At 32.6% G+C, this 26,669-nt stretch overlaps 1 protein-coding gene across 15 annotated transcripts in view; it reads right to left on the bottom strand.

The window, feature by feature from the left end:
* Window positions 1-268: 268 nt before the first annotated feature.
* OXR1 (oxidation resistance 1) overlaps window positions 269-26,669 on the bottom strand; it is a 444,691-nt gene continuing 418,290 nt past the window's right edge. For 10 of the 15 annotated variants that reach the window (XM_025450868.3, XM_025450867.3, XM_025450875.3 and 7 more), the window contains 6 exons: window positions 11,052-11,132; window positions 8,935-9,060; window positions 7,824-7,976; window positions 6,010-6,105; window positions 4,166-4,239; window positions 269-2,189 (listed from right to left, as the gene is read on the bottom strand). In XM_025450868.3, coding sequence (XP_025306653.1) covers window positions 2,054-2,189; window positions 4,166-4,239; window positions 6,010-6,105; window positions 7,824-7,976; window positions 8,935-9,060; window positions 11,052-11,132 — 666 coding nt within the window. In that variant the 3' untranslated portion in view covers window positions 269-2,053. Of the gene's footprint in view, window positions 2,190-4,165; window positions 4,240-6,009; window positions 6,106-7,823; window positions 7,977-8,934; window positions 9,061-11,051; window positions 11,133-20,943; window positions 21,149-26,669 lie in introns of those variants that run through there. The other 5 variants (XM_025450870.3, XM_049093340.1, XM_025450871.3 and 2 more) reach the window with 3 other exon arrangements.

Below are 26,669 nucleotides of genomic sequence, written 5' to 3'. Positions count from 1 at the left end.
ATGAGAGACACAGAGAGAGAGGCAGAGACACAGGCAGAGGGAGAAGCAGGCTCCATGCAGGGAGTCCGACCTCACTTTCTCATTTTTTAAACTATGTTGTTCTCTCTACTTGAATACATCCTTCCATCATTACTATTACCAGCACCACTACCACCACCACCCAAAACTATCAGAAGCATTTTTTACACATAAACCACAGTAGAAAGCTTAATCAAAGACTTCTTAGATATGAAAGTAATTTGATTATTCAATAAATTCCAAACTCAAATTTGTATTTAAGTATTTAATTTTATTTGGTATACACGACCAGGACCTTATTGTAACTGAAATCCAATACAGGATTTTTTTTTTTTTTTAATGATTAGTCAGCCCCACAAAGACAATAATACTGCTGTGGAAGACCAAAGGGGAAAAATGATATATTTTTATTTACAATTCTCTATATTGTAAACATTTAATCTATATACTGTTACTAACTTATAATGAGATAGCTTTACATAGACAAGGAAATGATGCCCACATTTCTATTCATATTCAGCGATAGCATATTAAATAGATCAGATTTTCTTTTCCATTAGCATTATGCTTTCTTTAGATAATTATCTAAACTTTTCAAAAGATCTAAATATAGTCAAGTCCTATACAACTAAAACTACTAAAGCCAACATATTTGGCTTATAATTTCCTTTTCAGAATAATTTAAAGTGCTATAAGCAACCTGGCAATCGACACTTTCTATAAGAACAAAACTACCTTTAAACATTAATTTACAAGGTAATATACAATGTTTATCTGGAATAGCTGAAATTTCAGCACAAGGTCACTGTCACATGTATAACAGCAGGATTTTTTTTGCATAACATGAAGCTTTGAAATTAACTGATGAGTGACTGCCACAATGGCATATTATTGGTTTCCTACAAAAGAGGATAAGAACTACTAGTATATTCTATCTCGGTTTTTTTTTTTTTTTTTTTTTGAGGTCACTTGACAGTAAGTTTGCATATTCAACAAGTCTACTGAGTTACAATATTGTCTACTATAATCATTGCCCTTTTATAACAGCAAATGCTAATGGTAGTTTATAATATATACCACTCAAAAAAAACACACTTTTTTTTTTTCCTTTTGAACAGGAACCTATATTTTGGGAGTTGATATGCAATAAGGCTAAAACAACAGAACTATAAAACAGTATATCTGACACAATATGTTGAAGAAATATGTATCTGTTTCATAGTTTTTGTACTTATGATAATGCCCTGCTAAGCTACAAATATGTAAATAGTATATTTTCTCACTTGATATATTAAATCCAATAGAATCATCAAGTTCTCATTCCCCTTTGTATTTTAAAACTTTATCAGATAATCCAAACATGAAATCATATGCCCAAACCTGCAGATCATGTGCACTGTGGTCTATTACAATCAGAATTCTCTTCAAATTTCATTTTTATTAAAATGAAATTGAGAATGCCTACAAAATTAATAAAGAATGTTGTAGTGTGAATTAAAATTAGAACTCAGTGGTTTATGAAATATGCATTATTTTGGCATGTGTTTTTCCTTCACAAGAATGACTAAACTGACAAGTCCAACAGTCACCTGTGCCAACCTCACAGATACCTCACAGCATTATCTAGTCTTCATTCTCTCAATGTCCCAATTAGATTGCTCTAGTAAAACAATCAATATAGTTTTAAAAATAATAAACTAAAAAATTCAAAGAAAGAGCACCATCCGATTAGGAGACTGAGATAACATGGATTGTAGATGAGGTGGTCACTATGATTAAAAGGTTGCCAAAATTCTGACAAAACCCACGCTGTTATACTGCATGGACCCACACCATGGTCTAAACCTAAAAAAACCCTGGGACAGAAACATGATTTTAAAAATAAATTCCAAAATTATAGCTGTAAAAAATGGTGATACAATTAATTTTAAAGCACGAGTGACATGTTACATTGTATTGCTTCTTGAACTTTCCAAAGAATGCTTGTCCATGTCAGGTTTGGGCCATTATCCTGCTAAGACAGAGAGCATTACATTTATTCAAAAGCCCAGATTTCAATGTCTTGGATAAAGAAATCTTCCTTCTTAGAAAGCGTATGATTCCCAAATGTTTTACAAGAATGGCTTCTTCCATGGTAAAGATCTCCATCAAGCCAAAGGGCAAATTCTCCCCTGAAATATATTAAAAAAATAGTTTTAAACAATAATCTCTTAATACTTAAGGTTGTAAGACAATTATTACAGAGGGTATAAAATAATAAGTTAATTAAATTAATTTAAATGAGGCTTTTCAATATTCAAAATTCTGATATCATTACTTTTTTCAAGCCTTTCCCACTGGTACAAGGCAATTTTGTTTTGTTCACACCCTCTTATAAAATCACTTATTACACAGATCAAATAAAATGAATCCTCTAAAATTAGATTTATATAGCATTCTTTTGAGATGGGTGTCACACTGTTTTATTACACAGATCAAGTAACAAAATGAATTCTCTAAAATTAAATTTATATAGCATTCTTTTGAGATGGGTGTCACTCTGTTCTTCTTTGCTTGGTATTATGGGTTTCTTTTTGCTATACAGTTTTAATATATTTGACACGAGTTAAATATTTAATATACTTAACATGAAAACTTCCTCTCATCTAACATTATTAACGTGTAGTTAATGTTAAGGTTCTTTCTCCAATTCACAACTGAGGAAACTTTCAATTTGCTAACGGTCCCATATGGGACATATGTTGAAACCAGAATCTAAATTGGTCTAACTCCAAAGTCTATATTTAGTTCACCACATCATGATTTAGGTTTTGGGGCTCCTATTTGGGATTCTGGAATATCAAGATCCTGTAGCTTTAGGCTTCTGAGCCTGTACTCTCCTTCTCCAAAGACTGTACTTGTCTTAATTTGTTATCAAATGACCCAACGTTTAGTTGAGCTTACTGCAATCAGATGGTATATTCAAAATCAAGTTTCAGCAGACATCTAGTGACATTAGGTATGTTATTTTCAAAGATTTAAGGCACCCTTAGCAGCCTGAAATTACTAGCCACTTGCTTGTGATGCCCTCCTGGAGAGCTAACTGAATCACATGTAAGACTACCATTTGGGCTAAATGACTGCCTGCACTCCACCAAAAAAAAAAAAGTGTAACTGGAACATACAAACATATGCTGATTCCAACAACTAAAAATAACATGGTTTTTAGTTACTAGTTATGTCTTTCAGAGAAGGCTAATTTTTTAACCACTGAAATCATGTCTTTCAAACACACATCTATAGAGAAGTGGTAAAAGAATTTGTTAGAATTACTCAGGGTAGTGAGCATTCTTATAGGTTAACAAGATTCTCCAGCCTGGATGAATTATTATATATCCTCAGCTGTGGGAAACAAATAATATTTTATAAGTTTGGGAATTACTTAGCATACTTTATGTCTGATCCTGAAGGACAGAGAGAACTACCAAAAGAAGGCATCACTGTTTGCTAATAAGCACTATTTGAAAAGTCTAGGCTAGGAGGAGGTAGAGCAAACTATATGTAAACACTGTAAAGGCTGAATGAAGTCAGGATAAGTAAGCAAACGTTCTTATAGTGCCTGCTATGCAAAAGAATCCAATCAAATTAATGATTGACACATACTGTTAAAAACAAAACAAGAAAACAAATTCTGAAAATCTGGGCAGAAAGGGTATCACAAATTTTTTGTAGGAAAACAAATTTCTATTATTCTCTGACATATCCATTCAAATAGTCTCCAGGGTAGAATAAAAAGAAAATAACTGGAACTTTTTTATACGTTGGGAGAAACAAAATAACATTGTATTTTTTTAAAAACTTGAGAAGGTCTAAGGCATTACTGCATTTTACTTTCAAATACAAGAAGTCACACTGTACTCTAAGGATGGGCTTTAATCAAAAGGGAAATCAACTCAACAGCATTTTAAAATGAATAAACAAATATTTTATCAATAGTTTCAAATACTACACTTAAGCAAACCCTCTTGTAAATATATTGTTTTCTTAGTCGTAATATACAAATTAAGATTCTAATGTCAAAACTTTCCAAAGATAACTGATTTTATAAGTCACACAAATAAGTAAAGTATCTTTAAAAATCTCATGGTAAAATGTTCAAGAGACTTACCCTCCACCACCAAAAGCTAGTGAATCCATGTCTCCCTTGATAAAAAACATATTATCTCCTGTCCACTTAAAGACCTACAGAAATACAAAGAAAGCTTTAAACATGTAGATGAAAATGGTCACTTTACAGAGTCGGTTCTCCCAAACCCCAAGTACTGAAAGCCTAGACTGACAGACATAAGAGGAATAAGAACAATAAGGATAAAAGACTGGGCAGAAGGTTCTGGTGCTCTGGGCTTCTGTATTTGTATGACTAAAGTTAAAAGCATACAACTTTCATTTCCAAAGCCTCAAATCTTATTATCTATTTATACATATTTCTCTTTTCTATGTATGTGTCAAGAACTGAATAGTTAATAAAAAAAGCAGAAAATTGGTTAAAAAATTGATATAGATGCCAATAACTTTTTTTTTGATGCCAATAACTTTTAACATTAAACAGAAATGTCATTAATTTGATAATACTTTGATATAACGCCAAGGTCTTTTTCCTTTGGATACTGATTTGCCTATCATTATTCTTATATAAGTCTGCTACAAATGTTCATGATTTCTAGTTTCAGTTTTTTTAAAGAGCAGTGAGAAAATAAAAACATTTCAGAAGTTCAAAAACAAAATCTCTAGATGTTCATATTCTTAATTTTTTTTTACTAGCCTTCTTCCACGGGAGTTCTACTTAAATGTAATACAATAACAATTTCTAGCACATCATCTTTACTGTAATACAATAACAATTTCTAGCACATCATCTTTATCAACTTTTCCTCAAATATTTATTATAGTTTTCAATAAACTTTAACAACTTTTTCATAGTTATATAATACCTAATTAATTAATTACACAGTCAAGTAGAAATAGCATAAAAAGATTTGAGTACAAGCACAACTGATGCTTCAAAAATCTGCAACAGGGGCACCTGGGTGGTTCAGTTGGTTGAACCTCTGACTCTTGGTTTCAGCTGAGGTCAGGATCTCATGGGCCCTGAGATCCAGCCCTGAGTTGAGCTCCATGCTCCTTGGGGAGTCTGCTGCTCTGCCTTTCTCTCTCTGCTGCCCCCCTCCCCTCATACTCTCTAAAATAAGTAAATAAATCTTTAAAAAAATCTGTATCAATTATAAACTTCCAGTTAGCTGTAGGCATTGGTTGTTATGTTTTATGAGGGAATGGAAAGCACTGGTTAATCTAGTGAGCTGGTTAAGCTTAAGTTTGCTAAAAAATCTTCTAGTGTGTTATCAAAACCTTCCTATTTTGATAATCATAGAAACTGTTTCTAAAGACTACTTTTTTAACGGTGTTGATTCCTTTTTTCGAGATTATAATTTCATCTCTTAAGGAAAGGTCTGATACACTGAACTTTAATGTACCTAAGATGCTGCGATTGCATGCGATGTTTTACAGTCAACATATTCTTTAATTTTAGGTCTTTAATTTTAGGTCTAACTAGTACTGGAATGTAGTCAATTTAAATTAATTAAGCCATAATAAAGAAAAAGAAATCAGATAATTTAAACCTAAATGATTTATTTTTTAAATTTTCATTACTTACATTATGCAACTTAGTCATTAAAAGTTTCTAAGAATTTCACAATGGCAATTCAGAATAGTAATAATGATGTATACTCCTTACTGAGACCATGATGTATGTCTGGCATTATGCCCTGTTACATTTTATGGTTCCCATTCTATCCATAGGAAAGTTAAACCTCAAAATGGTCGAAAAGTGTGAAGTTATAGTTAGTAACAACAGAGATGAGCGTCAAATGCAAGTGTAAATGCCTCCAATGTGCATGTTCTTTTCATTATGCCATCTCTTTATAAATTGAATACTGGAATAATTGTCCTTACCTCAAACTCTGGACAGAACGTAAAAACAAAGGTTTCTCCGGTACCATAAAAGCCATCACTCACTTTAAATGGCTCAGATGCTAATGCACCAAAAACCTAAGGATTAAAAAGAGGCATGGTTAATGACATGACTATTAATTTGCTTCATTAAGCATTACCTCATTATTTAAGTAAAATGCAAAAAAAAAGGAAATGAAATATAATTTTATCTACTACTTAAAAAAGGGAAACACGATCAGCTGTTATGAAATTTGCATTATTGTCAAATACAAAGCATATCAGTTTCTCAATGGGGAATTTTTTCTAGTTTTGAAATCTAAAAAGATTCTTATAAACAAACAATCTTAAAAAGTGATTACCTCGTTTCAGGAGAACTTATATGCACAATGCATGTACAATAGTTATAACATGTTACAGTGGGATTATAGGATTTAGCAAAAACTCTTCTGCATCAGTAAACATTCTACTAACTAAAAAGGTATATGCTACTTTTGTCTTCATTATATAATAAATTCCATGAGGGAAGGCCTCGGTCTTAACTGGTTGGACCTGTAGTGCTATGCTCTTACACAGAACAATAGGTATCACAGCATAAATAACCTAAAAAAGAATGAGTGAATAAGGAACCTGGATAAGTTATTTCAATGCTGTGGGTCTAAATTTCCACAGCATTAAATGGGAATGTAGAGAGTTTTATAGATGATTTCTATAGTCACTGTCTCTGATCTGCTTTTTATAGTCTTAGTTTTTAAAATAGACTTTCTTGTTGAAAGGTACATGTTATACATATATATGTTTTATATAAATACACACAGCTCAATGTGGAATTATCACAAAGCAAATCCCATTTAACAACCTTCATTTAGATCAAGAAACAGAACATCATCAGCACTTTGGAAGCTGACCTTGTGCCTCCTCTTCATCACCACCTCCACTTCCCCAAGGAAGCTAACTAGCTTGAATATCATAGATTTGTTTTGCCTATTTATGAACATTCTTTAAATGGAATCATAAGATAGTTACTCCTTAGTGTCTGGTTTTCAACTCAACGTTACATTTGTGACACTTATCTATGCTATGGCATGTGGTAAGCAGTTCCTTCATTTTTGTGCAATTACCTTTATTGTATAACTCTGGGAAAGTTGATGAAATTCGTTTAGTCATAGTTAACTCTTCAAAACAGTGATGTTATAAAAGTATCAATCTCATAGAGCTTTGACGATTAAATAAGATAATGCATAAGTGATTAGTTAAATGGGTGGGAAAAGCACAATAAAAATGTCAGAAGTAGTAGTATTTTGTTTTGTTTTTTAAATTAATATTGCTATTTCATCTTCTCACTCTCCAATCCTAGCAACTGACCTAACTTGATGTTTCAGGAACAAATCAGTATTTCTCTTGCCTTCCTATGGTTTTGTTCTGGTATCATTCTCACACAATTACCTTTAAGTTTTAAAACTACCTATGCTTCAAGACTCTAACAATATTCACTCTTTCAATGAACTTCATTCTGACCTTGTCCAAATAGATATGAACAATCCTTGCTTTAAACACCCCTTTTGCTTTCTCTAGGTTCTCACTACACTTGATACTGGTACACATATTCTTTTTTATCAGACTATAATCCCTTTATCCATGCTCTTGTTTATTCTCTGTATCACTCAACAATGTCTTGTATATTAGAAGTACTCAATATTATCAGTAAATTTAATAAAATACACTAATGAAAATAATTTTTATCAAAAAACATATTAAATGTTACTTTTACTGTAATCTCTGAAAGGGTAATGTATCTATGTAGTTACTTTTCATACCTGCCCATCACTGTCTTTAATCACCATCAGCACTGGGGTGTCTAAACCTGTCATTGTTCGATAAAGGGTCTTCAAGCTTGTGCCATGCTTCCCAGTGCCATAAACAAGAGTCCATGGATAGCCAATTGTTCTTGGTGGAAGATGCTTGGTAAGCTTTGCAAAACAAAATTTTAACATTTTACTTGATAGCTATCTATTGTCAACGTGCAAGATAGTAATGCCAGCTGGAATGTAACAGAACTTTATAAAATTGAAGGCTACGCAAATAACAGTAGAAATTATTCTCAAAGACACAGAGATGCTTGAAGAAAAAACTGCATTTCTCAGCATGAAATAATAATTGTCCACCAGGAAAAGAAAGGAACAGGACCCACAAGACACAGAGTAAAAGAAAGACAAGAAATAGGGATTACTCACTGTTTTTACCCTCTGTACTGAATTAACAAAAATACTGAATGGACTAACAGCTTAATTATTAATAACTTCTCAAATAATGGGCTCTAGAAATCAAGTTTCAACATTTTAAAGCTGCGACTTTGAGCAAGATACTAAATTTCTTTATGTCTAAATTTTTTCACTCATAAAATGTGCAGAGTGCACATTCAATCCCTTTAGGTGCTATAAAAAACTACATGAGATAATCACATAAAGCAAGTAACTAGTACACAGTAAAAAATTAAATTTTGGCTATTATAGTGTCTCATCTAAATTGCTATTGTTTATTTTATTTATTTATTTTTAAAGATTTTATTTATTCATGAGAGAGAGAGAGACAGACAGAGACACAGGCAGAGGGAGAAGCAGGCTCCCCACAAGGAGCCCGATGCAGGACTCCATCCTGGATCCCGGGATCAGAACTTGAGTCAAAGGCAGATGCCCACCCACTGAGCCATCCAGGTGTCCCCACTATTGTTTATTTATTTATTGTTTATTTTAATGTCTGCTCCTAATATCTTCTATTATACTAGTTGCTGTATTTTGTTTACTTTTCTTCACGGGAAAGGAAGACTAACAGCAGTAACCCTGCTTCTTTAATTTGAAGAACTGAAAAGAGGCTGTTTTACTCTTATGGGTACATACTCTGAAATGCACATATGTAAGTATGTCATACCTTTTCAATTTGATCTGGCAGTAAGAGTTCACTGGGATCACTTAGGTTTGGTCGAAAAGATTCAGACTCCAGGTCTGCTTTTGCTGGAGCAATCTGCTTTGAATTTATGTCTTCTCTTGTAGTAATCTAAAGAGGTAAACAGCAATAGCATGTTAATATAAGACTGCAACGTGCAATAAACAGTTTCTGCCTTTTGAGAGAAATAAAACTTTGCACCTTAAAAAATGGGCTAAAACTTTAATTTAGGATTTTAGAAGGCAAAGATGTCCATCCATCTAATAACAATGGTATATCCAATGTAGAAAAAGATCTTTTAACTATAAGCAGACATTTTTCTCATCTACTGTATGACAGAAAGAAAATGATTAACACCCATATTTCTGTGTGAAAGGAAAAATCAGATGCAAATTTTAATTTTTCCGTTGAAGGGCAAAAGTGAGCCAGCTAGTTTGCTATTTATCTGTGCTAAATTATTTAAAATATGTGGGATTTTTTTTTCATGATAAACATAAAATTTGCCAAAAATAATTAAGAAAACATTCTGGTGCCAAAGTTTTAATTTAAAGAACTTTCTATGAGTATGTGTGCATACAAATTATTAGCTGCTTCACTGAAAAAGTTACCATTACTTTAAAAATTGCCTTCATTATTTTTGCTTTGGGGTCACATGATAAATTTAATTTTTTCATAACCATATCTTAAAAATTAGATAAATTTAATGCATTAAAAAAGAATATATGCTTTTGCATGATGCAAATGATCTGACATTCCTAAAATGATAGAAATGTTGATTAACTCAAACTCTGATACAATCTATTCTATTGATACTTTTTCATATTAATTTTTTATTATTATTTTAAGATTCTATTTATTCATGAGAGACACAGAAAGAGGTAGAGTTGTAGGCAGAGGGAGAAACAGGCTCCATACAGGAAGCCCGATGTGGGACTCAATCCCAGGACCGCGGGATCATGCCCTGAACCAAAGGCAGGTGCTCAACCACTGAGCCACCCAGGCGTCCCATATTAATTTTATTTTAATATATAAAATGCAGTAACATTAGGAAATAAAAGCTATAAAACATATCTATTATTGATGAAACTTTTAAATTGGAAAACAGAATTCTATTGGAGCAGATAACTAAAATGCAGCAATGCACAGAGACTGTGATTCCATTAAGAATGAAATCTTGCTAAATTATTTTGTTTCTTTAACAGATTTTTTACCAAACCTAAATAGCATGTTTTCAATCAATACATGTTCTAGAACTGTATTGCTTTTTGGTGATGAGAAGTTAATACTATATTAATTCTTTCACATCATCAGCATGTTTTACCCTTATTCTGATGATGTGAAAAGTTAAAAGAAAAATCCAAGGCAACATGAGAAGCATTAAAAGAAAAAATAATTCAGTAGATGTAGCACAGCCATGAAAGCATATCTCATTAAGAAGAGTAAAACACACAATAATACACAAAACTGAAAAATGAGTTCAACTGTATCACTTTGTTTCTAAAAAAAAAGAGAAAGAAATCACAAAGATTATTTTATGGAATTTTAAATAATTTATCTAGTTTGGTAGGTAGGGTATACTATTCCAAAGTATTTCTAATACCAACCAGGAATACCTCAAAAACAAAAACAATTTAGCTTATTAAAATATTTGATGTGGAGTTGATACAATTGAAATAGCCTTAAAGAAGAGAAAATATTAAAGTCTTGCTTTGCATTAAAAGGTTTTCAAATTTTCTGATAGTACTTCATCTTTCAGATGCTACTGAGTAAAGATTCATCCTCAAACCCAAAGACATTCTTCCAATGTTAAAATTAAATGAACACTCTTTATTGCTTTAAGAAACACACAGTTACTGAGAACAGTTCTACAATGCCAGAAAATTCCTCTGAATATTTTTAAAATGAAAAGATGGCAGAAAGTATAATCCTGAAGCTCTTCAAGGCAAAACTGTACTCTTTAATACAAAAAGGAATTTTCTGATGGGCTATTTTAGTGCTGCAGTCAAGACAAATCCTTTAAAAATGAGATTTGCCCTGACGAGAGACACTAAAAACAAGGAGGATTCACTCTCCGGAGGGGTTTAAACTACTGAATGGGGCACCTGGAGACGTCTGCAGAGTGTGCGCAGTTCTTCAGTATTTAGAGCATCGATCCTGCGGTGATACTCAGCCACTGACACTACCTGAATATGGAGACAGGAAGACAATAATTCCACTGACAGTTGAGAAAAAGAGCCAAAACAAAACAAAACAAAAAAATATGGAGAAATTTAAATGGAGAAAGAGAACTGTCTGTAATCAGGGTTTCTTTCCCCACTCCATGCTGAAAATCCAGGAGATTTCTATATCAAACTACAGTGAAATACACATGACTGAGTTTAAAAGTCCTATATACAACAATATAAGGTTTATGGACTGCTTCGTACAGATAGAATCTGATTCAATAAATAGAATAATAGTTGTTTATAAAGGAAACACTACAGAAAACAACATGCTGTTTTGCTAACATCGAAGATAACATCAAAGATAAAACATCTAAAATCATAATGGCAGGCATTTTACAAAGAAAATGTAGTTCAAGTCTCCTCTCCAAATCAGGTTAGCTCAAATATTATATCCTAATGGCAATGCTGGAAGCATTTCTTCTAAGCAAAGGTGAGAAACATACCCATGCCACATGATCTGTATCAGAAAAAAAGGGAGGAAGCAAGAATAAGATATGAAGTACATTGAAAAACCTAAAGTAGTAAGAAAAATGAAAGTAAAAATTAGATTTTCAGAAGTATATCTAATCAACAGTACCTTCTCAGGCATGTCTACATGACTCTTTTCAGTTTTTGTCTTTATATTATTTCTTTACAGTTGGTACTGCAACAGTTATTTGTGACTAAAACTTAATAACTATCCTACATTCTAAATTCCTAAGAAAAATTCTTTGTCTTAAATAATTGCCTAGACCAGTCTCTTGTATAATGTATTTGCAAGCCATATAGAACAGAGGAACATTATTACAAAAAGTCCACAAAAATAGACAAGTTTCCTTAGGTTGATATAACAACTACAACCTTCTCAGATTATAATCTAATTCCTAAAACAGAAACCATAAAAAAGTGAATTCTGGTTGTGTCATTAATATGTGCTGATTCTCCTGAGCCAAAGCAGATTCATTTTGTGATTAATGCAGTTGAATCACTGGCTCAGAAAGAGTTGACTTCTAACCTAGGTTTTAAAAAGCTCTTGTTCTAGCCAACTAAAATAAATTAACCACTTGTAAATATCAAGGAAATTCTGAAGAGTTATGTGAACCTGTTAAAAGCTGTGAAAGACATGAGAATAGTAAAAAGAAACTGGATTTCTGTTTTAGCATAATATTGAATTTTACAAAGCAACAATGTATGTATGCAATATGATAGTCGATTCCCGACTTACAAAGAAATGTAAAATGGTTATGATCTCAAGCTCTAGAGGATCAGATGGATCTGAGTTTGGACTCCTTTTTATCTTTTTCTTCATAAAACAAAGGAAATAATAAGAGCACATTTTTTATGAAATGAAATAAAATGCACATATAAATGATTGAGTACAGTGTCCAGCACACAGTAAATAATAGCTACTATTACTAACATTACTTTTACCTAATCATTTTTCGCCAATTTACCGTAAGGACTAAAGGGATTTAATGTTCAAAGACCTTCCTTATTTATTTATGGATATTAAAATATTTCAGTTTTGAGAGTTCAACTATCTAGTATATTATGACTCTTCTGAAATCAATTAAATTTCAGGATTAGATAAAAATATTAAAGATCTTTCAATTAAAAACAAAAAGTTTTCAATAAAGATGAAAGAAAAATAAGGTCCTAAAAGTTAAAAAATCATGGCCTTGTTTTTTGTGACCAGAAAAAGAAATCTCCACAAAATATTAAATGGCCAGCTGTATTTTCCCTTTTCCCGTGGTATTCAAACTGATCAAGTCTTCTAGCCAAGAGTTTTCAAATTATATGACTTTCCTACTACTCAGCATTCTATTTTTTTAAAGGGCCAATAGCATCTTAGTATTATTATTATTTTTAAAGATTTTATTTATTTACTCATGAGAGACAGAGAGAGAGAGAGAGAGAAGCAGAGACACCGCAGAGGGAGAAGCAGGCTCCATGCAAGGGAGCCCGATGTGGGACTAGATCCTGGGTCTCCAGGATCACGCCCTGAGCTGAAGGTGGTGTTAAACGGCTGAGCCACCTGGGCTGTTAATACTAGTTTTACACTTATTTCTTAAAGCTCATTTTACCACATAAACACAATTCTTCGATGGAAGTAAAACTAAATTATGCTCACAAAAGGAATTACTTACAAGCTAACTCTATCAATAGCACTGAGTAGGAGTTATCAGTGAGGGAACCATGAACTGCCTATCCTAAGTATAAGCTTATAACATTTAGTCAAATCTTAGTTTCTTTAATGTCACAATCTACCTTTTCTCATTCACACTCTTTTTGTAAAAAGCCTGTATTTTGGGACTTATAAACTCATTTCTTCAATCCTAAATATTTACTTGTGTTGTAGATACAAAAAAAAAAAAAACTGTCAAAAGGGTCTGTGCATTAATACAGAAAAAATGAGTACACAGATAATATGTCATCTTCTCAAATTAAATGAATAAAGAGATACAGATTCCAAGCATGTATGATGGAACTAGAATTAGTCTTAAATTAGTTTTTATCTCTTTGGTAAATCATATGTACAGAATTTACTTACCCAAAAAGATTAAACCTCAGAAAATGGACATATCTCTACAATATGTCCTGCATCATACTTCCAATACTAAGGATGCACAGTCAAAGAAACCAAGACCTCAATTAAAAGTATATTCACTGTCTTGCTAGAGTCATTTCTTGAGGAATAAAGTATTTTGCACATACTGCCAAATCCCCTCTGTAAGAAGTAAGTACTATGACCTACTCTCTACAGAATTAAGTGCTACTCTCCAGTCTTTTCAGTCTGACAAAGGACTCTCACACAGAGAAAGTATTCCCTAAGCATTTATTTTCACAGAAAATAAATGTATGGGCAGGATTAAATCCACCCATCTTTATTACAAAGGAACTAACAACAACAACCAATATAGAACAAAAACTTAAAGAACTAACAACAACCACCAATATAGAACAAAAGCTAAAGCTAGAGAAAACACACAGTTTCTCTAAGACCCATGAATAAAAACATGTTCATAAAGACCAACACCACAGTCTAACAGTCCTCCTTCCAGGATGTTCCAGTACTTCCCCCTGAAATTACCCCACAAACAAACCAAAATCTCCCATCCCCCCCAACTTCCTGACAAACTAAGAAAAGTCTGGTGGATAACTATGAAAATGCCATTTTTATCCCTTACTTATTTCTTACTTTTGTTCCATAGTAAAGGAAAATGGAGTAGAAAGACAAATATATCTAGTCAATGCCATTTATACTTACCTTGGTACCTAAAAATATGTTTAATGAGGAGAAAATCTAAGTTGTAGTAGCTAATGAAAAGGCACACAACATTATCCTTGAAATCACATAACCTTCTGTTCTGTACATACACAACAACGTTTTATTACAAAATAAGACCTGGATTATGTTAAAACTTCGCTTCTTTTTGCCCTAAACTACTGGTTTCAAAATAACACTTCATGGAACTGTAATAAATAAGGTATAAAAGAAGCAAATAAAGAATCATAAATTAGCCAAAAAACAGAATAGAGGAAAAAGAGATGTAATCCAGAATGAACTGAAAAGAGAACATATTATCAAAGTTTTGATTTGAATAAATCTATATTTAAAATTACTTCCTCTTAAGTATATTTGCAGGTGATTCATAGATTTTCATTAGAAGGCAGATATACTCACTGTTCTTTTAGTCAAAAAGAAACCTGTAAACTACTCAAACTATTGCTTTGGCTTTTTGGAACAATAAATACAAGAAGTGAATCTCATAAAAAGGGAATAATCTAATATTTTCCATAGTATGTCAGGGGGAAAGAACACTCATTACGTAATCTTGAAATATATAAACCCACTATTAAGAACTGGAGATTTCAAAGCTCCTTTATCAGTAATTCACAAATTCAGCAGGCAGAAAATCAGTAAGATTATAGTTGAACTGAGAAACATCCTCAATTAACTGGATCTAATTGACTTGTATACACTATTCATCTAAGGACAACAGAACACACATTCTTCTCAAACTCACATGGAACATCATTAAGACAGACTGCACATTCTGGTCCATAAAACATACCTTAACAAATAGATATCATAAAAAATATGCTTTCAGAACATGACAGAACTAAAATTTAGTAACAGAGAAATAGTGGGAAAATCCCCCAAATACTTTTCAACAACACATTTCTAATTAATGCATAGTCAAAACGAAAGTCTTGGGAGAAATTTGAAATGTTTTGAGCTAGATGGAAAAAACACTCCAAAGTATCAAAATTTTGGGATGTAGTGAAGATAGGAATTAGAAGAAAATTCATAAAATAAAATGCATACATTAAGAAAATATCTAAAATTAATAATCTAAGCTTCCATCTTAGGAAACTAGAAAAAAACACATTAAATCTTAAGTAGAAAAAAATAAATAATAAAAAAGTTAGAGCAGAAATCAATGAGACTGGAAACAGGAAATCAACAGAAAAAAAAAATCAATGAAACAAAGTCAGTTCTTTGAAAAGTTAAATAAAATTGATAAACCTCTAGCCAAGCTAACTAAAAAAGAGAAAGAAGAAATGAATTATGTCAGAAATGAAGAAGGGCTATCACTGTTGATCCCGTTGACATTAAAATAATAATGGAATATTATAAGTGACTCAATACCCAAAACTTTGATAACCTAGATGAAATGAACCAAATCCTTTAAAGATACAAACCACCAAAACTTACACAAGAAAAAAAATAGATCAACTGAGTAGGCCTATACTGATGAAAGAAACTGAATTAATAATTACTAACCTTCTAAAATAGAAAGAATGAGGCCCAGTTCTAGCCAACTAAAATGAATTAGTTACCAGGAAACATCAGGATACTCTATAAAAAAGCTATGCAACCTTGTTGGAAGCTATGAAAGACATAAGAACTAAAAAAAGAGATAAACTGGGCAGATTTCCATTTGTGCCGTTATTATTATAGTCACTTTTGCAAAGGAACGACACATATACTATGGTAGCTGATTCTGTACTTACGAAGAAACTCAAAGTAGTGATGATCTCTAGCTCTGGAGCATCTGGAGTGAATCCAAATGGATTCACTGATAAATTCTATCAAACATTTAAGGAAGAAATCATACTAATTTTCTACAATTTCTTACAGAAAAATATTTCCCTACTCAGGGTCTAAACATCCAAACAGACATTTCACAAAGACAGATGGCATATAGATGGCAAAGAGGAATTCAATATCATATGTCATCAGGGAAATACAAATTAAAATAATGAGATACTACTACATACCTATTTAGGATGGCTAAAATCCAAAGTACTGACAACGTCAAATGCTGGGGAGTATGTAAAGCAACAGGAATTCTCATTTACTGTTGGTACAGTGCAAAATGGTACTGCCACTTTGGAAAAGTCTAGTAGATTGTTACAAAACTAAACATACTCATATAATCCAGCAATTATGCTCCTTGGTATTTATCCAATGAGTTGAAAACTTATGTTCACACAAAATCTACCCCCAAAATAGCTTTTTACTAGAAGTATCAAACATTGGAAGCAATTAGGATGTCTTTTGATAGGTGAAAAGATACAAGACACTGGTATATTGATACAACAGAATATTAAGTCAGCACTAAAAATAAATGAGCAATCAAGCTATCTAAAGACAGCGAGGAACATTACATGTATCTTACTAAGTGAAAAAAGCCATTCTGAAAAGTCTACATATTGTGTGATGGCAACTATATGACACTCTGGAAAAGGCAAAACTACTGAAACGAAAAAGATCAGCAGTTACTGGGTATTCAGGTAAAGAGGGATAACTAGAGGAAGCATAGAGAACTTATAGGGCAGTGAAACAATCCTGTATCATCCTATAATGGTATATGTCATTACACAGAATGCACAACACAAAGAATAGACATTAAGGTAAACTAACTATGGACTTCGGATGATAATAATGTATAATATTAGTTCATAATTTGTAACAAATATACATACCAAGATGTGAATAACAGGAGTACTGTGTGTGTGTGTTGGTGTGGGGAGGGGTATATGGGAACTCTGTACTTTTCAATTTTTTTGTAAACCTAAAATTGTTCCAAATATAAAATCTATTAATTAAAAAAAAAAGAAGAGGAAGAACAAACACAAAATTCTGAGAGGTGGTTACCAATTTGAGGAAAACATGAGATGACAGAGAGAACACATAGGCTCATACAACTGCTTTGGTAATGCTCTAGTTCTTAAGTTGGGGAGTGGGATCATAGAGATTCATTTTATTATTATGCCTCCTATCTTACATATGCTTTTCAACTACTAAGTCAAATAATAAAGAAAAAATATTCTACACTGAATATATATGTATATATCTTTTCAATTAGGTTGTTAACTAGAAAGCAGATGTTTTACATATAATAAGATGTATATATAGTAGTTAATAAACATCTTGTGAATATGTACTAGGCAACACAGTATAGCAGAAAGAATACAGACTTTGGGTTCAGACTTCTGCCTTAAATAATTCTAATTCTGCTTTTTACTAGGTTTTGTGAACTTGAGCAACTGCATTTAATCTCTATATTTCTATGTCTTTCAAACAGAAATAATACTTTAAGTATTTTATGAGTAATGATAACATATCTGACATATATAAAATAAACAATGATACATTAAATATACAAAATAAATGTTAATTCCTTTCCCCTGGTTATGCTGTGAAGATTTTAAGAAAGTGTAAAGAATTTAAGGGCAGACGCTAAAGCCAGAATGCCTGGATTCAAACCATATACTGGCTGTAGTAAGACAGCTATATGCTTTTGTGTCTGAAAATGGAGAGGAGAGTAGCAATTTTCACCATGAGGATTAAATAAATGTTAAATGTTTAGAATAATACAATGTTATTTTTAGTACACAGTGTTAGAGCTTAATTATTTTTCTCATTAACTTGATTATTATCTTGAACCAAGGTCATGAAGATTTTTACGTTTAAAGTGGCTCTTCTTATGGACTTATTTCTTGCAGAGATGTAAATAATTTATGACAGGATTTTTCTCCTTTGTTTGCATACATGAAAGCCTACGTATAAAAAATTATCTTGTCACATATGAGGGCTTAAATAGAAAAGAAAATGGTGACTAGTTTAATGAAATATTGATAGAGATAAAACAGTGTTGCTATATTTAATGATTTGTGACTTTAATCTGATTAAGCCTAAATTCTTCTTATAAAACAGGCTTATACCGCTCAACCAAATTACAATTTATTGACATTTAAAAGGCAGGATAAAGCATATGGTTACATCAAATATATAAATAGCTTCAAATAAATAGTTAGAAATTAAAGTTTAGGTTGTGTGTCAGAATAAACTCTAAACTGGCCTTAAAAAAAATAAAGACAGGAAAGTTAACAAGCATGCCTGATCAATATGGTTCTCACTGAAGCTAAATGGCAAAGGTTTACATTCATTTCATGTCTTTTAGAACATATTTTACCTATTCGTTATTAGTTAATGTCTCCAAGTCTTAAATTAATTTATTTGTAAAAATGAAAATAATCTACATCTGATTAACACACAGAGTTAGTTGTGAGGTAAAATATGATGCTATATACATGAGCATTTAGAAAACTGTCCTGGTTTACATAAATACATAGCCATATTAATACCAGCTATAAGGCAGTTTATCAGTGAGATCTATAGACACCATTCTACTAATCAGTTGACATGACAAATTGTGAAAAGCTATAAAATATTTGTTATTCTATAAGAATCATTTTATTTTATTTTATTTTATTTTATTTTTTTTAAAGATTTTATTTATTTATTCATGATAGTTACACAGAGAGAGACAGAGAGGCAGAGACACAGGTAGAGGGAGAAGCAGGCTCCATGCAGGGAGCCCGACGTGGGATTCGATCCTGGGTCTCCAGGATCGTGCCCCGGGCCAAAGGCAGGCGCCAAACTGCTGCGCCACCCAGGGATCCCGAATCATTTTATTTTTTAAAAAGATTTTATTTATTTATTCATGAGACAGAGAGAGAGAGAGAGAGAGAGAGAGAGAGAAAGAGAGAGAGGGGGAGACAGGCAGAGGGAGAAGCAGGCTCCATGCAGGGAGCCCAATGTGGGACTTGATCCCTGGACTCTGGGATCCCGTCCTAAGTCAAAAGCAGATGCTCAACCACTGAGCCACCCAGGTGTCCCTAGAAGAATCATTTTCTATTTTTGATTTTAAAGCACGAGATTTTTCAGGCAAAATCTTATAGGAAATCTCAATCTACAAAACAAGAATTGCTAATCTTTTAAATCTTATTTTCTTAAGTTTTTCTCCTGCCTTATAGCTTCTAGGGTATCTATTCTAAGGCAAGGAAAACAGCTAGAAAACCAGAACCTGAATTTGTCTACACATCAGAACACAACATACTGTACTGTCCCATTTTTAAAAATCTCTCAAATACATCCTGGTTAGGTAAAGAATGGGATAATAAAGCTGTCTCTGTGCTCCATAACAGCTTGGTTCAGTAATTACTTCATACCTGTTTCCTCATCTTTAAAATGGGGAGTAATGCTGATTCTGCAAGGTTACTGTGAAGGTTAAATGAAATAATACATAAGCTATATGCATGAGCCAAGCTGAAGACCAGTGAGAGGCATGCTTTCATATCTGACAAGATCACACAACAGCTTCCTATAAGGTTAAAAACAGGAAATGTTGAGTGTGGTAAGTTTGTGATGCACATTATGATGATCTATAAAATTCAAAACATGCACAATTTTGTCTGTATTTATAACAGATTAAACTGTATTAAAGTCTTAGCAAACTAATGCCAAGCAGTTATTTGAGCTGCAAATAAAAAAATACATGAATGTTTCACTGTTGTTGGTTTTAAAAAGAAAGCTGTGTTCACTTCAGATGCCTACATCTGTGCTGATATATAACATGAACAAAAAATTGAAATTATTCAACTTAAACATAAAAAGACATAACAACTCAAGCCTGACAAAAACTAACACTAGTTGAAATAATTTTAGTATTTTTTTTGTGCTTAACATTTATGAGTAGTAAGCTGCTATGGGGGGCATCTTCCAAAGTCATTTTTGGTTTTAAGTATGTGTCTAGCTTTATTTAAATCATCCACAATTACAGTAAAAATAATATTCATAAGGCAAGTTATAATCTTGAATTACCACAGAAAGAACTGGCAGTATATTTTCTAACAAATAATGCACACATATTTTTACTAAAAAATAACAGGATTCTCAAAATAGTAAGGCTGAGATTTTTCCTGGCTAGAGTGAGTATCTTTTAAAGTTTTGTATTAGGTAGCACCGCTGGAAAATTTTAGAATAGTTTAAAGGAGACTTTTCTCAAGATAACTAAAATAATTGTCTTAATACACAATATTATAAATGTCCCTAGTCTGGGATCCAGTCAAAAATTAAAGTTAATTCACTCTGATTGTTCTACTCAATTTCTTAAGAAAAAAATTCTGAATATTTTCCTACAACAACTAAAATTAAAAATTTAGGTAGTAATAAAGATTTAATAATTTCCTATTACTGTAAACTAGGAAAGTCAATAATACACTTTTACAAAACAAAATTACAGTTTATTCATTTCCTTTTTTGAAGATATTTAGGATTAGCAGAAATAAAGTACTTCACACTTCTCTGTAATCATACAACTTTGTATTCTACAAATATTCTCTCTGCTTAAACTTTCAGGAATTGTATATTTTTGCATCATGTCATCATAAAGACTAGTAAACAGAGAAATTGAAATCATTGACTAAGATTTACCAGAGTATATTTATGATTAATTGGTTGATGTCTTCTCCCTTTTTTTCCATACCAGAGACGAGACATTTCCTTTCCAGAGCAAATTAAGTTAAATTAAATCTCATAAGGACTGTTTTAAAAAGCATTCTTCCTCTGTTAAAGATAAATTTTCAGCACAGGAGCTCTAATACAGTGACAAAACAGTTTGCTAGGGACAAAGATTTGATTGACAAGACACAGAGCTAATCGCTAAGTAGTATCCATTGCAAAGATAGTTCTGAGTGGAGACTGTAAAACCAGGGAGGGAAGAGAAGGTTTCCCATGTTTAAGTTTGGTTGCACTGTACCCAAATGTGCAAAAAAGGGCTCAAAAGTTTAAAGACACAGAGCATGTATTTGCAAACACTAGTATAGTAAGAAATACACTAAAAATATCTATCATAAAAAAGTACTAAGTGCAGTTTCCAGACTCCCTCCTAGAGTGCATAAATGATTTCCACTAATATTTTGTTGTTTTGGCTCATGCAGTCAGTCATACATCTATTCTTTACTTAAATCTAAAAATCCAATAAAATGTCATCTTTATGTGACCATTTTTTAAACGATTCTTTGAGTACCTCCAACTCTCAAATTTCATAGAAAGCCTATGTAAAAATAAAGCCAATTCACTACAAATAAATCCTACACAAATATTTAAGTGACCTGAAAATTCCTTTACCTGTTTATACAGTCCATTTTTGCTTTTTTATAGATTTTATTTGAGATAGAGAGAGAGCACATGAGCAGGAGGAGGGGCAGAAGAGAAGCAGACTCCCTGATGAGCAGGGAGCCCTATATGGGGCTTGATTTGATCCTAGTACCCTGACTGAGATCATGACTGCAACCAATGGCAGATGCCGAACTGACTGAGCCACCCAGGTGCCCCTATACAGTCCATTTTAAAACTGCATTTTCTAATAGCTAATTTCTTGAAAAGGTACTTTATTTATATAAATAAAAGATTTTATTTATGAAATACAGAGACAGGCAGAGACAGAGGCAGAGGAAGAAGCAGGTTCCCTGTGGGGAGCCCGATGTAGGACTTGATCCTAGGACCCCGGTATCGTGCCCAGGCCGAAGGCAGATGCTCAGCCACTGAGCCATCCAGGCATCCTTCTTGAAAAAACTACTTATATTTATTATACCAACATATACTTCACTAATCAGTGGTATGCTGAACATAACCAAATAAGTGAATATTTAAGATTAAATATTACGGCTATAAATTAAAACTTCCTAGAGCTCAATTTTAAGTAGAATATCAATGCATATAATAGTATGCCTGAATATTTCTCCGTATTTCATTTTATTTTATTTTTAAAGATTTTATTTATTCATGAGAGACACAGAGAGAGAGGCAGAGACACAGGCAGAGAGTTAGAAGCAGGCTTCTCGCAGGGAGCCCGATGTGGGACTCGATCCCAGGACTGCAGAATCACGACCTGAGCTGAAGGCAGATGCTCAACTGCTGAGCTACCCAGGCGTCCCATCTCCATATTTTAAACCAGCTCTTCCTCCTTTATCTTGTTGTGTGTTCACACAAAGCTGTGTATACATGACACCACCCTTCACACACATACCACCTTTATAGTATACACACACACACACACACACACACACACACACACTGAACCACACCCACAGCTCCACAGCTTCCTCCACATTCCAAAATGTACACACAAAGCATGCAGCAGACTCCACACTAAATAACCTACCTCCCACTCAGGTCTCCCATCTCCCCAACCAGCCCCACCACTCTTACCCTAAGATCTCTTTCCCACAGTCCCCCATATGCACACTGTAATTATCCCCACATTCATCTTACTACACATTACACATATTTATACAAAGAAAACAAAAACAAATTCAAAAATATATATGTACCTGTGTTTATTGCAGCATTATTTACAACAACCAATTGAAACAACCTAAGTGCCCATTAATTGATGAATAAATAAAGATGAAATGGTACACATGTGTACACACACACACACACACACACACACTGGAATACTATCCAGCCATAAAAAGAATGCAATCTTGCCATTTACAACAATATAGATGGACCTTGAGAGCATTATGCTCAGTGAATTAAGACAAAGACAGGTACTTTATGATCTCACATGTGGAATTTAAAACAACAAAACCCAAGCTCACAGATAAATAGACTGGTGGTTGCCAGAGGCAAGGAGCTGGAGGTAGGCAAAATGGGTGAAGGGGGGTGAGGGTGACAAAAGGTATACATTTTCAATTCTAAAATATGTCATGAGGATGTAACATACATGGTGATAATAGTTAACACTGTATTGGATATTTGAAAGTTGCTAAGAAACTATATCTTGAAGTCCTAATCACAAGAAAAAAAATTAACAATATACACGTGACAAATACTTGAAACCTGCTGTGGTGATCATTTGTAATATATACAAATTATCAGATCTTCATGTTGAATATCTGAAACTGATATGCTATATATCAATTATATCTCAATTAAGAAAACAACTGATTTAAGCTATTTAAGCCTGGTTTTCTGTTTCTTGAAGCCAAATGCTTCCTAATTAATAAACACAATATCTAGCAGACATAAAAAATGAGTTCAGTAAATCTTTCTTGCCTTTTTTTCATTGTGTTTAGAAAATATATTAGATCATTTAAATATTTCTAGTTATCCCAGAGCTTGAAAGAGATACCAATTTACCATTAGTGTAAAATAACAAGACTATAAAATGAAGCACTTTTAAAAACATAACCAGTTTAAAGGTAGATCATAATTCATTCATAATTCAAACGTTCTCATGATTCAGATACTCAACAATCTCGTTTCCTCTACTTACTTTATTGGTGTTGAAATTATGAGATTTCTTCTGTGTTGGGAGTGGTCTATCAGGGGCAAATATATAAAATTCACCCTATTCAATATTTAAGGTAATATTTTAGAAGCAATTTTAATGTTTAAAATCATAAATTAGTTGTTCACTGCTGGTTTATAGAAATACAATTGATTTTTGTGTTGTTAAAAAATAAATTAATCTGTCATTTATCCATCCTGTCTCTTCTCACAATCAATACTAAATAACATTTTGGATTTTTTAATAGAAATATGATAGCCTGTAACTTCTGGCCAATTACCAAGGGAGAGTATTAACAAAAAGCAAAACATTAGTTCAAAATTTTCCTGAGGTAGATAACATCCTAAGCTAACATTTTCATTAGTCAAAACAGACATTAGGCATGATTAATGAGTGCCCAATGCTAATATGAGAAAACTTATGAACAGTCTAGAACTGGGGATCTACTGTATAGCACACTACCTATAATAATACAGTATTGTTATATTTGAGAATTTGCTAAGAGGATATATTTTATGTTGTATTCTTATTACAAAATAATAATAGTAATAATGAGAGTAGGAAGAAATTCTTGGAGATGATGGATGTATTTATAACTGTGATGATGGTTTCATGGATGTATACTTGACTCCAGACTTATCAAGCTGTACATATAAATATGCAGAGATTTTTGTATGTCAACCCTACCTCAATAAAGTGATTTTAAAAATACTTAATATAGAGGGATGCCTGGGTGGCTCAGCGGTTGGGCATCTGCCTTTGGCTCAGGCCTGATCCTGGAGTTCCGGGATCAAGTCCTGCATCGGGCTCCCTATGTGAAGCCTGCCTCTCCCTCTCCTATGTGTCTTTGCCTCTCTCTCTCTATGTCTCTCATAAATAAATAAATAAAATCTTTAAAATAATAAATATTTAATATGGAAATATTAAGACAACTTGTATTAACTCATAAATTCTAATTGCTTTAATATTTAGAAAGTAACGCTTAAAAACTTAAGAAATCTGCAAGTGTCTGCAACAGATACATTGACAGTCCCCCAAATTCTAATTGTTTTTAATGCTTTTGATTTCTACCCTTTTGTCAATAATTAAAATTATCAAATAATTATTATTAAAATATTTGATAATTTTAATTTAATGATTCATTAAATTAGTTTTGGAGTTTTGGTTTGTAATATTATATGATCTTATCAATGTAAAAAAGTATATTTTTCTTTAATTGCCTTTAATATATACAGCTGCTCTATTTAGTGACTTAGACATAGAATAATTTCATTTTGAACAAAAACAATTCTGTATGGATTTTGCCAGCTACGCTGAGAAGTAATAAGAAATTTTGTTCTATGTATCACCTCGATTTTAATTTTGGCACTACTTATGCCTTAATTAAAAATAAACCTTTCTGTTTAATAGAACAAATATTAGAATACTCATTATCAGATAGCATAAGAAATAAAATATTCACCAAAGAACTGAAATCATCTCAGAAACCAAAAATTGAACAAAATACATTTTTATCAATATTTTGGCAAGAGAAGTGAAGACTAGACTGGTATGAAATGCTTCTAATACTAATCATTACTTTTAAGAATAAAAAATACTATTATGCCATATAATCTACTGGCACTTAGTACTAGTAAACTCCTATTTTAAAGTTTAATAAAAAAGTATAAACCTGGGAGGTAAACTTCTAAATAAATCAATGAAAGCTAATTTAATGAAGTCAATTGCTTAATTGTTTTCTCATCCCAGGGGCACTGCATGTCTTAATTAGTAGGTTTGGAGTCTGAAAGATATTGAACTGTAAGTGGGATAAAATTAACTTTAAAGATGAAAAAATGGAAAACTTTTTCTGCCAGTTCTTATCCCAAAAGGAGTGCAAGTCAACTGAAAGGAAGTGGCACAAGCAATTGTAGCTTAAAGAGCTACATTTCTGAGGCCTGAATCATTTAGCAGCAAGACTGGCATGTCCAAAACATGTGACACTTTGAAACCCAAACATACTTTCAGAGGATTCAAATAGAGTCTCCAAGACTACAGGAGACTATAAGACTAATAGGCTATTAGAGACTTTTAGAGACTCTCGGGTTGGCATGTGAAGCTGTGGGTGATAGAGCCTAAGGGGTCAGCCATTAAGCCACGTGGCACCTGCTGACAGGAGAAATTTGACTTTTGTATTACTATAGTTTCACTTCTGCTTCATAAGAAATTTTTAAAATTATTTTTGTATTACAGCAGATAAAAAGATGAATGCAAAATTCATATGAATCTTAGAGATAAAACAGGCTTCAAAGATACTTTAAGATATTGTGGCTGCTGTGTTAGACTATGCTACTAGACTCTTGTGTACTTGTCAAGTACATCATTTAAAGAGCATTTGATGGACAAATTCAAGAGGTGCAGATCAATGACCTACAGAGTGGTATGTTTCTTGGTTTCCCTCTCCTTGTAGTGCCTCTGAGCACACAATGTGATAAAAATCCTTTGGTGTGTTAGGGATCTATGCCTGAAGTAATTCGGCCTGGCTGTTATTGATAAGAAACACACACACAAACAAAAAGCTGTGCTTTTAAAAATCAAGGCATATAATGATTAAGGAAACCTTTCTCCACACTGAACCAAATTTAAGTTTTTGGTGTGCAGATGCAAAACACAGAATAGGAATATCTTAAAAAATATTTTATGCAACCTAACTTGCATGACAGGGCCTTGAAAATTAAACTATGTTATGATTAATACAGTCTGAAAAAATCTCCCAGCTTAGGATTTAGCAATATTTAACATAACACCTGAAGTGATGACATGGAGTAGCACAGTTTTCATCATGTACAATATCATCATGTGAAGAGCTTTACAGAATACT

Source organism: Canis lupus, chromosome 13, assembly GCF_003254725.2.
Source record: "Canis lupus dingo isolate Sandy chromosome 13, ASM325472v2, whole genome shotgun sequence".
In the NCBI taxonomy this organism is placed as follows: Eukaryota; Metazoa; Chordata; class Mammalia; order Carnivora; family Canidae; genus Canis; species Canis lupus.
The sequence above is the reverse complement of the archived record's forward strand: the minus strand, read 5'-3'. Positions and strand labels throughout refer to the sequence as shown.